This window comes from Aquarana catesbeiana, linkage group LG03 (genome assembly GCF_042186555.1).
Source record: "Aquarana catesbeiana isolate 2022-GZ linkage group LG03, ASM4218655v1, whole genome shotgun sequence".
Taxonomy (NCBI): Eukaryota; Metazoa; Chordata; class Amphibia; order Anura; family Ranidae; genus Aquarana; species Aquarana catesbeiana.
Window position 1 is genome coordinate 679,572,870 of NC_133326.1, and position 14,516 is coordinate 679,587,385.

At 42.1% G+C, this 14,516-nt stretch overlaps 1 protein-coding gene across 1 annotated transcript in view; it reads left to right on the plus strand.

Annotated features, from left to right (window-relative positions):
* Positions 1-654: 654 nt before the first annotated feature.
* Positions 655-14,516, plus strand: part of LOC141134106 (uncharacterized) — a 148,912-nt gene continuing 135,050 nt past the window's right edge. Inside the window, exon 1 of the mRNA XM_073623691.1 lies at positions 655-779. Coding sequence (XP_073479792.1) covers positions 737-779 — 43 coding nt within the window. The 5' untranslated portion in view covers positions 655-736. The remainder of the gene's footprint in view (positions 780-14,516) is intronic.

The following is a 14,516-nucleotide window of genomic DNA, read 5'->3' on the forward strand; positions in this document are numbered from 1 at the left end:
AAATGTTGTTTTATTTTAATTTCCCTTGACATGATTGGGTATTTTTTGCAAAGTGAAACTTCACCACATTCTCTAAGCTCTGAGGTAAATTCTGAAAAATTAATTTTCACTTGCAATTTGAACATCCTATTTTCCTTAAGGCTGGGCTCACACATATGCGAATTGGATGTGGCTTACACTGCATCCAATTCGCAGAACATTTAAAAATATGTTCTTTTCAGTGGGTCTGGTTCACATATGGTTCACATATGTGCGTTGCATCTGCAGTCCGCATTGCGCCTAGAAAGCGAACACAAAAAATGTGTTCGCTTTCTAGGCAGTGCGGTGCGAATTGCAGGCACATAATCTTCAATGGGAACGCATCTGATTTGCATGTGTTCTGTTCTGAACACAAATTCTCTCCCCCACCTCACTACACCACCCCTCCCCCCCCCCCCCCGGTCAGCTGATTTGCAGCTAGCCCACAGAGAAACCGCTGAGCAACTAATTTTTATCTTTGCAAGGAAACCGGAGCTGAAATTCGCACCGCACACATGTGAACACAGCCTTAATAAATCACCCCCTTTATATCAGTGTACTCATATTTCCAGTTATAAAAATAACTTTGTGGCAGAACTACCACCCACAATTTGTGATGTCCAGGAAATTAGTTGTCTTCTTCTTTTTCTTCTTCTTCTACAGTCTGTCTAAGACAAAATAAACAAAACTGCTCCGTCCTCAGTATTTGCCTTCCAACATGAAAGCCATCCAGATCCTCCTGATATTATTCTTCATACAAGGTGGGTGTTGGTGACCTGTGCCTTCATACAGCATACAAGTGGTTGGGTTGTTCTTGGGTTGAAAAGGATTCATGCTAAATTATTTTACTCTTCTATCTGAAAAATCAAAAAGTTGATGAAGAGGAAGGCAAATGGGAAAAGTTACCAAACCATCTGAACCTTCTTTCTTTCACTATTTATTAATTGTAGGCTCTATTTAAAATGTTTATAACTTTTAACATTTAATCCACCTTGAAAATGACTTGTTTATTTTTTATCACTAGAATTGAGTTTATGTTTTTAGTGACATGTCAAGTGTGTGCGATCACCTAATATAACAAGTACATTGAATTGCTATAAGTAGCAAATACAGTACTTTTTAAGGCAGTAGAGGTTTGTAACTTGTGAGGCTTTTCGGTAATATGCTTCTTTGCAAAGTTTATCATGATAATGTTTATTTTCCATTTGAGATATGGAATGTTTGTCTGCTCCTTCTAATCTGATTTGGCAGCAATGTAATTAAGTTTGCATTTACTAATTGTACATAGATGTATAACTATATTTATAGATAGATAGATATAGAATAGAATAATATTGAATAATAGAATAGAATAATATCGATATGAAGGTGTGAAGAAATGCTGGAAAATAAACTATTAAAAAAAATAACAATAACAACAACAATAATGATAATAATATATATATATATATATATATATATATATATATATATATATATATATATATATATTTTTTTTTTTTTTTAATAGTTTCTTTTTATTAATTTACAAAATGCAGAGTGAATATTGGCTGATGCTGTTTTGTGTTTTGACGGCAAAGGGTGATCGCACCAAATATTTGATTTGGATTTCTCTTCTGTCATTTCCTTTTGAATTTGTTAATTGATAAAAAAAATACCACTTCTATTTCTGAAAGCATGTTTATTTTCCATTTTAGATATGGAATGTGTGTTTGCTCATTCTAATTTGATTTGGCAGCAATGTAATTAAGTTTACATTTGCTAATTGTACATAAATATATAATTATATTTATAGGTAGATAGATAGATTGATATAGAATAATATTGATATTAAGGTGTGAAGAAATGCTGGAAAATAAAATAAATATATAAAAAATAAATATATATAAAAAATATAAATAAAAAATACCAATAATAATATATAATAATAATAATTAAAAAAAGTATGTGTATATATATATATTTGAGAAAATCCAGTTTATTTATGATGGTTTGTGTCTCTTAACCCATAAACAAAATAATTCTTTAGATGTGGTGGTTGCATTTGTTTTCGTCTTTTTAGACTTTTATATTTGATTATACAACAAACCTCGGTAAACTGAAATATATTACATTTTTGTTTTTGGGTTTAGATATGCTTTAACCTTAACTAACCCAGAGGGTTTTCTTTGTCTCTCGCAAGGAATTAGCAAGGGATTGTCAAACAGATGACATGAAGGGGCTTGGCACTGCCGTGGGAAATGTGTACAAAACAAAATTGAAAAAAGGTTAGTTGGTCGGGTGCAGAGGTTTTAATAATGCTTAAAGAGCAACAATAAAAATGAAAAAAATCAAACTTTAAATGACATGTCTATGGGATGCCCTTGTCATGCCTCTGCCTGTTACCCTGTAGCATTGACATTAAGGCCTCATGCACACGAGACGCCGGTGCAAACTCTGCTGAACACATGTTTTTAAAAGCTGAAACCGGCGTTTAGAAATGACTGTTTTGCAGCATCTGCAGAGCAGAGCATGACATTTTGCGACCCAACTTTGGGGCCCCTAATTTGGTGTGCTAACACAGTGGAACTAGCACTACAATATATCCAAATGTGGGGTTCCTAGCACCAAGTGACCCTGAGATATGGGGCCCCAAAGTCGGGTCGAAATATGTCAAGCACTTTTCTGCAGCAGAGAATTACATTTTCTGACCTGATTTTGGGGCCCCATATCTCAAGGCCACTTAGTGTTAGAAACCCAAAATATGCATATGTTATAGTGTTAGTTCCACTGTGTTAGCACACCAAATTTGGGGTTCCTAGCACCAAGTGGCCCCGAGATATGGCCCCAAAGTCGGGTCGCAAAATGTCAAACACTTCTGCAGCAGAGAATGACATTTGGTGACCCGAATTTGGGGCCCCATATCTCAGGCCGATTGGTGCTAAGATCCCCAAATTTCCACTGTATTTGCACACCAAATTTGGGGTTCCTAGCACCAAGTGGCCCCCGAGATATGGGGCCCAAAAGTCGGGTCGTAAAATGTCCCTTCAAAAACACTTATAAACGCAAACGCGGCTAAACGCGGTACCGGCGTTTAGCCGTGTTTAGCCATGTTTGGCGTCTGAAACGTGGAAAACTTTTGAGTCTGAACCCATTTTTTTGCTTCTGGAAAAACTAGGTTAAATGCAACTGCCTGAAAACGCCAAAAAACGAGATTTTGTACATGGACACATAGGATAACATTGAATGGGTTCAGGGGCAGTTGAAAAAAGTGTCCAACTGCCTCTGAACGTGCATTTAACAGCGTCTTGTGTGCATGAGGCCTAAGCCCCGGTTCACAAAGGGGTGGCACGACTTGCAGGTCGCCTCACCGAGGCGACCTGCACACGACTTCCACGGCGACTTGCAAAACCACTTCTGTATAGAAGTCTATTCAAGTCACCTCAAGTCGCCCCCAAAGTAGTACAGGAACCTTTCTCTAAGTCGGAGCGACTTAGAACAGTTCCGTAGTACAGAATGGGAGGCGACTTGTCAGGCGGCTAGGTCGCCTGACAAGTCGCCCCTGTGTGAACTGGCAGTAACAAAGAAAAAATGCCTATGGTATGGGGTTTCCCCCCAAATTAATTCCATACCAGAGTCTAGTATAGATTTTAAAGGAAAATGTAGGATACCAATGTTTGTCACTATTTCAAGAGCACACACCATTTTAAAAATTGGCAGATTAGGTATCTATTTACTTTGCAAAACATCATCTTTTATATTTAAAAAAAGGGAAATATATTGCATTTATGTTATGTGCATTTATGTGCCCTAAAATTAAATTTAGTGTATTTTTTTTTTTTTTGTAAACCACTGTGCTAATATCTTGTGGCATACAAGATTTGCACTAGCACTATTTCATTCTCCAGGGTGTCTGATTTCAGAAAATATATAATTATTTTGGTGGTTTAGGTAATTTTCAGGCCTAAAAGGATTTGCATGTCTGCAAAACTGCATAAACGGCTCTTGCAGTGAACGCATTAAATGATTGAACTCTTGACGAAAAGTTTTACCTTGTATCAAGTTGGAGCAATCTAAGCAATTCAAACAAGAATTAAAAAAACATTCTTTGGGGAGCCTACAAATTGGTTACCATAGATTTAAAGTGTATGTACAGGATTTTGATTTGAATGGAGTAGAGAAAGAATTAGAACCCTGGTATGGTACTCAATTTGTGCTGATAACCATTGTTGAGACATTAAGAGTTGAGGCCAAGTACTAAACTGATGATGCGCGTTTCGATGGCGGCTGTCTACGACGAGATTTTCTCTAGTCTACCCAAAACAATAAAAATATTTCCTGGTGCATCGTGGCAGCATTTAATGGGTTGTGGCTCTGCCCACACAACCTGATAGGACTGGTTAGCTATAAATCAAAGACAGAGCCAGTCTGCGGGATTATCCTTTTTGTCCTCACCTGATCAGGACTGGAGTTGCAAGGTTTCCCCTACCGCTTGTTGCCCCAGCCAGGTTCAGCCTATCCTGGGTGGAAGTCCTTCTTGTACAGACTCTAAATGAGCTATATGGTTAGAGCCCCATTCTGGTGGTGCAGGCCTGTCAGAGAAAGCTTTAAATAAGCTTTGGAGTAAATGGCAGCATTTGCCATTCCTAACAAGGCTGCAGCAGTGCAAATACACTCTGAGCATGAATGACAGGAAGTTATGTGGATACTGTGGACAGTTTCCTGGCTTGTCCTTTTCCAAGATGGCACTGAGAACCCAGACTGCGATCTGAGCATGATCAGGCGCTGATGTCATCACTAATGGCCAGGGGTGCTAAGTTTAAATGGATTTATAGCATATTTGGGCAACACATGGTGGTGTTCCCTGCTCATGCATGCTGAATACTTAGGTGGTCATTGACTGCAGATATGTTTCTCTCTTTATGGCATTCACCTGGACTCTTCCAATCTCAGGTTCATTCTCTATGCTTGCTCTGGGATCACAGTGTCATGTTGTTGTTTTAATAGTGAATGGGGTTAGACCACGCTAAGGTGATATTAATTAGTAAATCCCGTCCTGCTGCTATAGTTACATAGTTAATAGTTACATAGTTAATCAGGTTGAAAAAAGACACAAGTCTATCTAGTTCAACCATAAAAATGAATAAATAAATAAAAAGTATCATCATACAATCCCATATACACAATCCTATACCCACAGTTGACCTAGAGGAAGGCAAAAAACCCCAGCAAAGCATGATCCAATTTGCTACAGCAGGGGAAAAAATTCCTTCCTGATCCCAGAGAGGCAATCGGATTTTCCCCGGATTAACTTTACCTATATATGTTAGTACCCAGTTATATTATGTGTATCTAGGTAAGAATCCAGGCCTTTTTTAAAGCAATCTATTGAGCTGACCAGAACCACCTCTGGAGGGAGTCTATACCACATTTTCACAGCTCTTAATGTGAAGAAACCTTTCTGTATTTGGAGATGGACTCTCTTTAGGCATAAAGAGTCCCTTGTCCTCTGTGATGACCGTAAAGTGAATAACTCAACACCAAACTCAATATATGGACCCCTTATATATTTGAACATGTTGATCATATCCCCCTTAATCTCCTCTTCTCAAGAGAGAATAAATTCAGTTCCTCTAATCGTTTCTCATAGCTGAGCTCCTGCTATATAATTGAGAAATTTCAACATAGAAAAGGGAAAGAAAGACAGCTCTGTGCCCAGCCAGGTGTATGTTAAACGAATCAATCCTAAAGGAAAATATGAACTCAACACAATTCTATAATCTCTGTCCAATATTTTCTATTGTGATGATAACACTTCTATCTATATGATATGATAAAAATATTTTCAACCAAAAACAAAGTGTATTGTGATCTGTGATGTCACCAACAAGTGCTAAAAAATGGTTAACTAAACCCACATAAACATCCACTTAAATCTGTGTGTATCTATATTCAACCAAAGAACAAGAACAGAAATAAAATTCAAAGTCCATATAAGTGTCCCAAAATATAGTGCTAATAAAATGTAAGTGTCAAAAAATATCAAAAAATATTAAGTAACAAAAAACATGTAAACGTGTGTGTCAAAAAAGAAATGTTCAGCAAAACTCTGTTCACTCCTACAAGTATAAATAGATTCTTTATGTAATGTATCCGCCACCACTTATGATCTAAATCACTCACCGATGTAAGTGGCTGGTGAGGAGAAAACAGCAAACATGTATTCTCCCTTGGCGGAATGCAATATTCTGCAGATCTGTAATGGATGGTCTCAGATCTCCTTAGTTTCAGACAATCTTGACATCCAGCAGGTGATTTCTTTCTTAACCAAGGTGTATGGTCTGCAAAGTTAAAAACAGTCACTCCCGACCTCCAGCCACTTCCGAACTCGAGTTTGACATATATAACCTATGCCTGTTTTACCAGTGTCGGAAGACACTTTTAAATGTGAGTGCTATGTGGCTTGAATAAATAAGGAACCTTTTAAAAGGATTTTACAGTATGCTATGCTTCTATTTATTTTCCGATTATTCCTCTCTGGAGAGATCGATTGTATAAACCAATATAAAACCAATGGCCATTACTCCATACTCATACCCTTATGCCCTGTACACACGGTCGGATTTTCCGACGGAAAATGTCCGATCGGAGCGTGTTGTCGGAAATTCTGACCATGTGTGGGCTCCATTGGACATTTTCCATCGGATTTCCTGACACACAAAGTTTGAGAGCAGGCTATAAAATTTTCCGACAACAAAATCCGATCGCGTCAATTCCGACCGTGTGTGGACAACTCCGACGCACAAAGTGCCACGCATGCTCAGAAGAAATTCCGAGACGGAACTGCTCGGTCTGGTAAAATGGATCTAGCACTTTCGTCAGGCTGCAATGTTTAAAATTGTTTAATGCAGCGCACTCTCTTCTTCTTTATAATGTGAGAAGAATGAAGTTGTTTTGCTGCTCATATTCACACAGAGTTCTTACAAACTTCTTTCTTTATTATTTATCGTGACTTTATCAACATATTTTGATTTGTCACATCTGACAAAAAAGATATATGTTTGTTTTTTTGGGTTCGTATTTTTTTCAAGCCTGATCGTGTTTTTTTATTTTTATATTTCTTTTTTTACTCGAGAATATTTTTGGGTGTCTTTTGTGTGTCAAGTTACCACAACACCATTATTATCTTGTCTTATTTAATCTCAAGGAGATTGTTTGGTGTTGGTGTCTCTTGGTAATTTCACATTGTATTTTTGAAATGTACTTGCCTGCTCACAAACAAACTGTCCTTTTAGAAGGAAAACACACATAGGCAATTATAATTGAAACAAAAAATCCTTTATTAAGGGATCAGAACCAAACAAAGAGGGAGGCAACTCTGGATAAACATCAGAAATTGGCGAAGCCTTTGGCCCCCCGGGCACACATCAATTCTTTTACAGCAAAATTGGTGGCCTGAGGAGTCCATATCTAAGGGAGTGCAGTCTGGTCCAGAAGTCCCAGAGATCATGAAAGCAGCAGATGACATGTATGTCCCCAGGCTGTGGTCATACAAGAGGCTGCATCTTTGGCCAGACCAGACTGAACCCAGGGCCATCACTCTCTGGTCTTCCTTCCACGCTTCCTTCCTGGCTGTGGCTCTGGTGGTGGAGTTGTGGCAGGAAGAGGAGTAGGACCTGGAGGAGGAGGAGGACCTGGAGGAGGAGGACCAAGGGTGAGCTGACAAATGTGGGTTTCACATGTGAGTTGGCCCCTCAACCCCTTATTTAGAGCTTCCAAAATTAAAAACTCACATAAGAGGCATTGGCCCTCCTCCATCTGCATCATTTGGCATGCTGTTAGGTCAGCAAAATCCTCTTCCACACTGTGGGGTGTTCTGAGGGCCTCAGTAGCCTTCCAAAATAGACCTATTGCAGCCTCTTCCTGCCACTTTGTCTTTGAAGGTGTAGGGGAGGGACCTGGGTATCAGGCAGCCTGCTTGGCCCGGCCACCTCCTGGCTGAGACTTCCCTGTGTAGGCAAATAGGTGATGTCTGCCGTGGGGATCACCGGCTTCACAAATTGCAGCAAATTATCCAGCGCTGCCTTCCTCTTTGTTTGGTTCTTATAATCAGGGTGGTTTACCTACCACAGACAGGGTGGCTCCCTGAACATATCAATGAATATGGGGATAAAGTCCTGATCCTTCAAGATATCCATTTTCTCTGCAAGACACAACACAAGACAAACCCTAATGTCAGGCTAAAGTCTCCCAATCTTGTCCAAATACAGGCCTCAATCTCGAAGCAGTATAGGACCAATTTTAAATCTTACCTTCGTTATCACGATCGGCGCCTCCGATACTCCTTCCTCCGCTCATAGATCGTACATACTACGCACGCGTGTTACGCTTTATATACTCTGCACATGCGTCAAACTCCCTTCTCGTTCGGCGCAGTGGGGGAAGAGCACATGGCGGAGACAGAGCAGGTGTCTGATAATTACACCAACGAGGAGGAGGAGGAGGAAAGCCCGGAGCCAGAAATGTCCCGATCCCAGAAGAGACGATTTAAGGCCTCAAATATGTGCTTTGGGGAGATGTTGGAGATGGTTGACATAATGAAGAGGGCCGACTATGACGGGAAGTATGGACCTTACCCCAACCCCAATGTCAGAAAGGCCAAGATAATGGCGAAAGTAGTCAAGAGTCTGCAGAAGAATTTCGGGGTACGACGATCCAAGGATCAGCTCAGGAAGCAGTGGTCGGACTTAAATTAAGGGAGCACGATCAGTATAGAAGGATCAGGAGAGTGCTGCAAAAAAGTAAGTAGTTTTCCTGTGTTCCTATTCTTTATTTTTATTATGTTCATGCTGTTCCATGTGCTTTTCTTTACTGTTGTACAGTTTAAAATGGCAACTTTCATGTTCATGGGCACATTGTTCGTTTCTTATGAAACATTGTTCGTTCGGCATAGAAAACACCATTGTTTTGGCCATATGCATTTGAATACCTTTTTTATGGCCTACTTCTCTTCAAATAATTTTGTTGTGTAGATGGGTTTGTAACTAGAATGGATATAACAAAAAGTGCAGCGCTGGATATATGTACAAAAACCCAAAATTAATATTATTATTAGAGGACCAACAACTATCATAGGTGATCCATAAATAGTGAGAAAAATATAATAATAAAATAAACAATAACACAAGTAAGTGCTTCACTATAGTGATATATGTGCGTAATTAATACCGATTTTATATCCACACATTTTAAAGAGTCCAAAAATACAAAAAAATACAAAAAAAGTGTCCAAAAAAGCAATTAAGTGTGACTTTCTATAAATCCGTGACTGTCACCAAATTGAACTCCCGTCACCTGGTATAGATTGAAGGCTTACCAGACAGCCTCTAATCAGAGGTATAAAGCTGACAGCTTGGGGTTTTCACTCCACAGCGACTGGAACTTTATCTGGGATGATGGATGTAGGTCAACAAGCGATCACCACAGGCCTCCAGACAGCGGTATGATCAGGGAAAAGAACTCTCACCGATATGAAGGTATTTAGCAGCCACTGCTCCAACTTCACCTTCCTCTCTCTGGAGAGGAGAGAGGAAGGTGAAGTTGGAGCAGTCATATCGGTGAGAGTTCTTTTCCCTGATCATACCGCTGTATACTCCAGTGTATACTATAGGGGTGTCTCCATCTGTGAAGCTTGTACAAAACAGGTAAGTATTCAAGCTTGACAAAGGGAAGCAATATTTCTTCATCTTGAAACTCTGCCAAAACAGACAATTGTACCCCACTTCCAAGCAATGTTTCATATTCCTATTTCTGCCATCAAATATCTGTGTGCTAAGTATACCCTTTTTTTTTTACATAGGGGAGAAAAGACTCGGAGGACACCACTCATTAGAGGAGACCAGAGACCCCCCACCTCTGGAAGAAGGGGAAATCCCCCAAAGCCAAGCAGAGCAGGAGGAGGAAGACGCGGTGGAAATAGTCACCACAACAGGTGAGTGTCTGCGACCACAGGCTCAGGTAAGAGATGGATGCAGGCAGATTTATAATACGTGTTTTTTTTTCATGTATTTTTGTAGGTGATTGTGATGTTGTGGATCCAGGTCATTTCACCAGTGAGAGTGCACAGATCCTGATCGGGGAGATCATGGGGTGTAATAGGGACTTGGAAAACATCCAGAAAAACATCAATGAGGTTAAAAACAAAATGAAGAACATCATTGATGTTTTAGGGAGAGTTTAAAACACCTACAAATCCCTGACTTTTTTGTGGTATTTGTAATGGAAGAATTTGTTACATTTTTTGACATTTTATAGAAAAGCCAAATTTTGAAGATGCACACAGTGTGTCAACATGTGCTATCTGCCATCACGGGAGATCAATGTAGGCGTTTTGGGGGTGCAACCCCTTCCTCAATAATAAAGTAGCTGTGAGGAAGGTGTTGCACCCCCAAAACACGTCCATTGATCCCCCGTGATGGCAGCTAGCACATGTTGACATTCGTCAATTTGTGTGCATCTTCAAAATTCGGCTTTTCCAGGGGTGACTTCACCCCATCTGAATGCAATATCAAACACAGTTTCTAAATACTCATGTCTGATATTGCCTTCAATTTCTACAAAAGTTGAACTTTGTAAGTTCCAGAGTTGTGTATTTCTTGTTGGTTTGAAACATGCCTGTTTTACCTTAAATGGACATTTCTACTTTTAACCACTTGACGACCGCCGCACGACGATGTACGTCAGCAGAGTGGCACGGGCAGGCAAAAGGGCTTACATGAACGTCCTTGCCTGCCCGTGGGTGGGGGGTCCGATCGGACCTCCCCCGGTGCCAGCGGCAGTCAGATTCAGGTCAGGGGCGATCAAAGGTGAGGGGGAGGCCACTCATTCGTGGCTCCCCCCTCGCGATCGCTCCTGGCCAATGACAGACTTCCTCGGCTTCTGTAATGTAAACAGAAGCGGAGGAAGTGATGTCACCTCTCCTCGAGCTGGTCTTTTCGTTCCGGCGCTGAGGAGAGAAGACATCCAAGTAAGTTTGCACCAACACTACACTAACAGTAGAACACGCAGGCACACTTGTCACCCCCCATCACCCCACAGTCACCCCCCGATCACCCCCCTGGACCCCCTGTCACACTGACACCAAAAGCAGTTTTTTTTTTCTGATTATTGCATTGGTGTCAGTTTGTGACAGTTATAAGTGTTAGGGCAGTTAGGGTTAGCCCCCTTTAGGTCTAGGGTACCCCCCTAACCCCCCCAATAAAGTTTTAACCCCATGATCACCCCCCGTCGCCAGTGTCACTAAGGGATCGTTTTTCTGATCGCTGTATTAGTGACACCGGTGACGCTAGTTAGGGAGGTAAGTATATAGGTTCGCCGTCAGTGTTTTATAGCGACAGGGACCCCTATATACTACTTAATAAAGGTTTTAACCCCCTGATTGCCTCCTAGTTAACCCTTTCACCAGTGATCACCATATAGTTGTTACGGGTGACGCTGGTTAGTTAGTTTGTTTATTATAGTTTTAGGGCATCCGCCGTTTATTATCTTATAAAGGTTTAACCCCCTGATCGCCCAGCGGTGATATAAGTTAAGTTTTTAGGGTCAGATAAGGTCTGCGTCGCCCCAGGCAGCGTCAGGTTAGCGCCAGTACCGCTAAAACCCATGCACGCAGCATACACCTCCCTTAGCGCTATAGTATCTGAACGGATCAATATCTGATCCGATCAGATCTATACTAGCATCCCCGGCAGTTTAGGGTCCTCAAAAACGCAGTGGTAGCGGGATCAGCCCAGATACCTGCTAGCACCTGCGTTTTGCCCCTCGGCCCAGCCCAGCCCAGCCCACCCAAGTGCAGTATCGATCGATCACTGACACTTACAAAACACTAAACACATAACTGCAGCGTTCACAGAGTCAGGCCTGATCCCTGCGATCGCTAACAGTTTTTTGGTAGCGTTTTGATACAGCCGCTGACAGTCAGGAGCTTTTTTGCCTGTGAGTCTCACTAGTGTACCCCTAAATTTAAAGCCCAAAATGTCAAATCGAAGGTACACTAGTGAAGAGGCCTACACGTTTCTGAGCATGACAGATAGTGAAGAGGAAGTCACTCATCTGTCAGATTCAGGCTCAGAATACGATCCTGTAGAGGACAGCGGCTCCATGACAGATAGCTCTGGCAACGGAGTTGTGGTCCCTGCCAAGGTCAGGCGTACCAGACCCCGAACTTCTTCTTCTGTCCTTGAAGTGCAAGAACCGCAGGGCTCTGGTATGGAGCAGAGAAGTACTAGCGCCACTATTCCTTCTGGTGAACTGGCAAGCACCAGAGGCCTAGTACACCCTGGTCGTACATCCAGCACTGCAGTAACACTTGGTGACGTGGCGAGTCCCATAAGTGCAGTTCAAGCTGGCGAGGTGGCAAGCACAAGTTGTGTCCCGCTGCCACCAAGAAGACAAAGACAGGCCCGCCGTGCCCATAGTGCCCTTCCTGCTGCATTCGCCAATCCGAATTGGGAACCCACCACTTCTGCAGCACCCGTACTTCCCCCATTTACTGGCCAACCCGGAATTTAGGTGGAAACAGTTGATTCTAGGCCACTGGATTTTTATTCACTGTTTTTCACTGAAGATCTCTATAGGTCTATTGTGGACCAAAGCAATTTATACGCTGGTCAACACATTGCAGCTAATCCCCAGTCCTCCCTTCCTGGTCATTGGAGACCAATTACGGTCTCCGAATTTAAGCTCTTTCTGGGCCTTTCCCTCAACATGAGCTTGAATAAAAAGAGTAATTTGCGGTCATATTGGTCCTCTGACACAATTTACCATGGGCCCGTGTTCTCTGCCTCCATAGCCAGGGCATGATATGAGCAGATTTTGCGGTTCATGCACTTCAACGACAATGAACTCTGTCGTCCTCGTGGAGACCCTGAATACGATCGGCTCTACAAAATTCGGCCCCTCGTAAACCATTTCAACCAACGTTTTGCAGACTTGTTTAATCTCCATCAAGTTGTCTGCGTTGATGAGTCCCTGATTAAATTTTCTGGCCGCTTGTCATTCAAACAGTACCTTCCCAGCAAGCGTGCCAGATACGGGGTCAAGATGTATAAGCTCTGTGACAGGGCCACAGGCTATACATGTAGTTTTATGGTTTACGAGGGCAAAGATAGTCACGTAGAGCCGACAAACTGCCCTGACTACATAGGAAGTGCTGGCAAGATAGTGTGGGACTTGGTGTCACCCTTATTCGGAAAGGGGTACCACTTGTACGTGGACAATTATTACATGAGCGTGCCACTTTTTAGTCACCTGTTTGATCAGCAGATTGGAGCATGTGGCACCGTGCGACCTAATCGCCGGGGCTTTCCCCAGCGGCTTGTAGATTCCCATCTTAGGCTGGGGGAGAGAGCCTGCTTGCAGTGTAATAATTTGCTCGGTATGAAGTGGAGTGATAAGAAGAATGTTTTCGTTCTCACCTCCCTTCATGCAGACACGACGACCCAAATTACTACGGCGACTGGTGTTGTGGAGAAACCCCTCTGTGTCCACGAATATAACCAAAATATGGGAGGGGTGGACCTCAACAACCAGTTGTTGGCGCCGTACCTAGTTGCCCGTAAGGCCAGACGCTGGTACAAAAAAGTGTCTGTTTATTTATTTCAATTGGCTTTGCTGAATGCTTATGTGCTATACAGAGCTTCAGGACGGACTGGATCCTTCCTTACATTCCAGGAAGAGATCGTCAGAGCCCTTCTGTTTCCAGACGGTGCTTCACCTCACCTTCCCCAACCAAATGCAGTAAGCCGGCTGCATGAGAGGCATTTTCAATATGTCCTCCCGAGTACTCCTACCCAACGAGCCCCCCAAAGAAAATGTTGTGTCTGCAGAAAGCGCAGATTTAGGCGTGACACCCGGTATTATTGTCCCTCCTGTCCTGGCAATCCTGGTCTTTGCATTGGTGAATGTTTTGAGGGCTACCATACACTAGTTGAGTTTTAGCATAGGGTACAGCATTGCACAGACTAGGACACACTTTCACAGCCATCGCATTTTGAGAGACCCAAACCTGGAACGGTTACAGTTTTAAAAGTTGCAGTGGCAGAGAGCAGACTTTACCGGAAGTCACGCAAGGAGGCGCCTCGGACGCCGCTCCTTCTCTTTTTTATGCTTTTAACTTTGCTTTTAATGTAAGAGACCACCTTTTAAGATTAACCAATAAAGTATACTGAAAATACTACACCATTAGAGGCCTCCTCTCTCCTCCCCCTCCTCCCACCGGGTCGGCACAGTCAAGGTGGAAATATCCCCTTTTATTTTAATAGGTGCCTGCTAGACTGAGAGGAGAATTCAGCCATCACCATACCAGCATGTGGTAACGCACATCACCACTTTAGAGCCACACATTGATGCCTGAAAATTCTTTGTTTAAGGTGAGAGTTTAGAGAGCCCGCAGGGCCGACAGTTCATATATGAAGGAAAACATCAACATCACCACCATATATTTACATCTCTCCATTTAC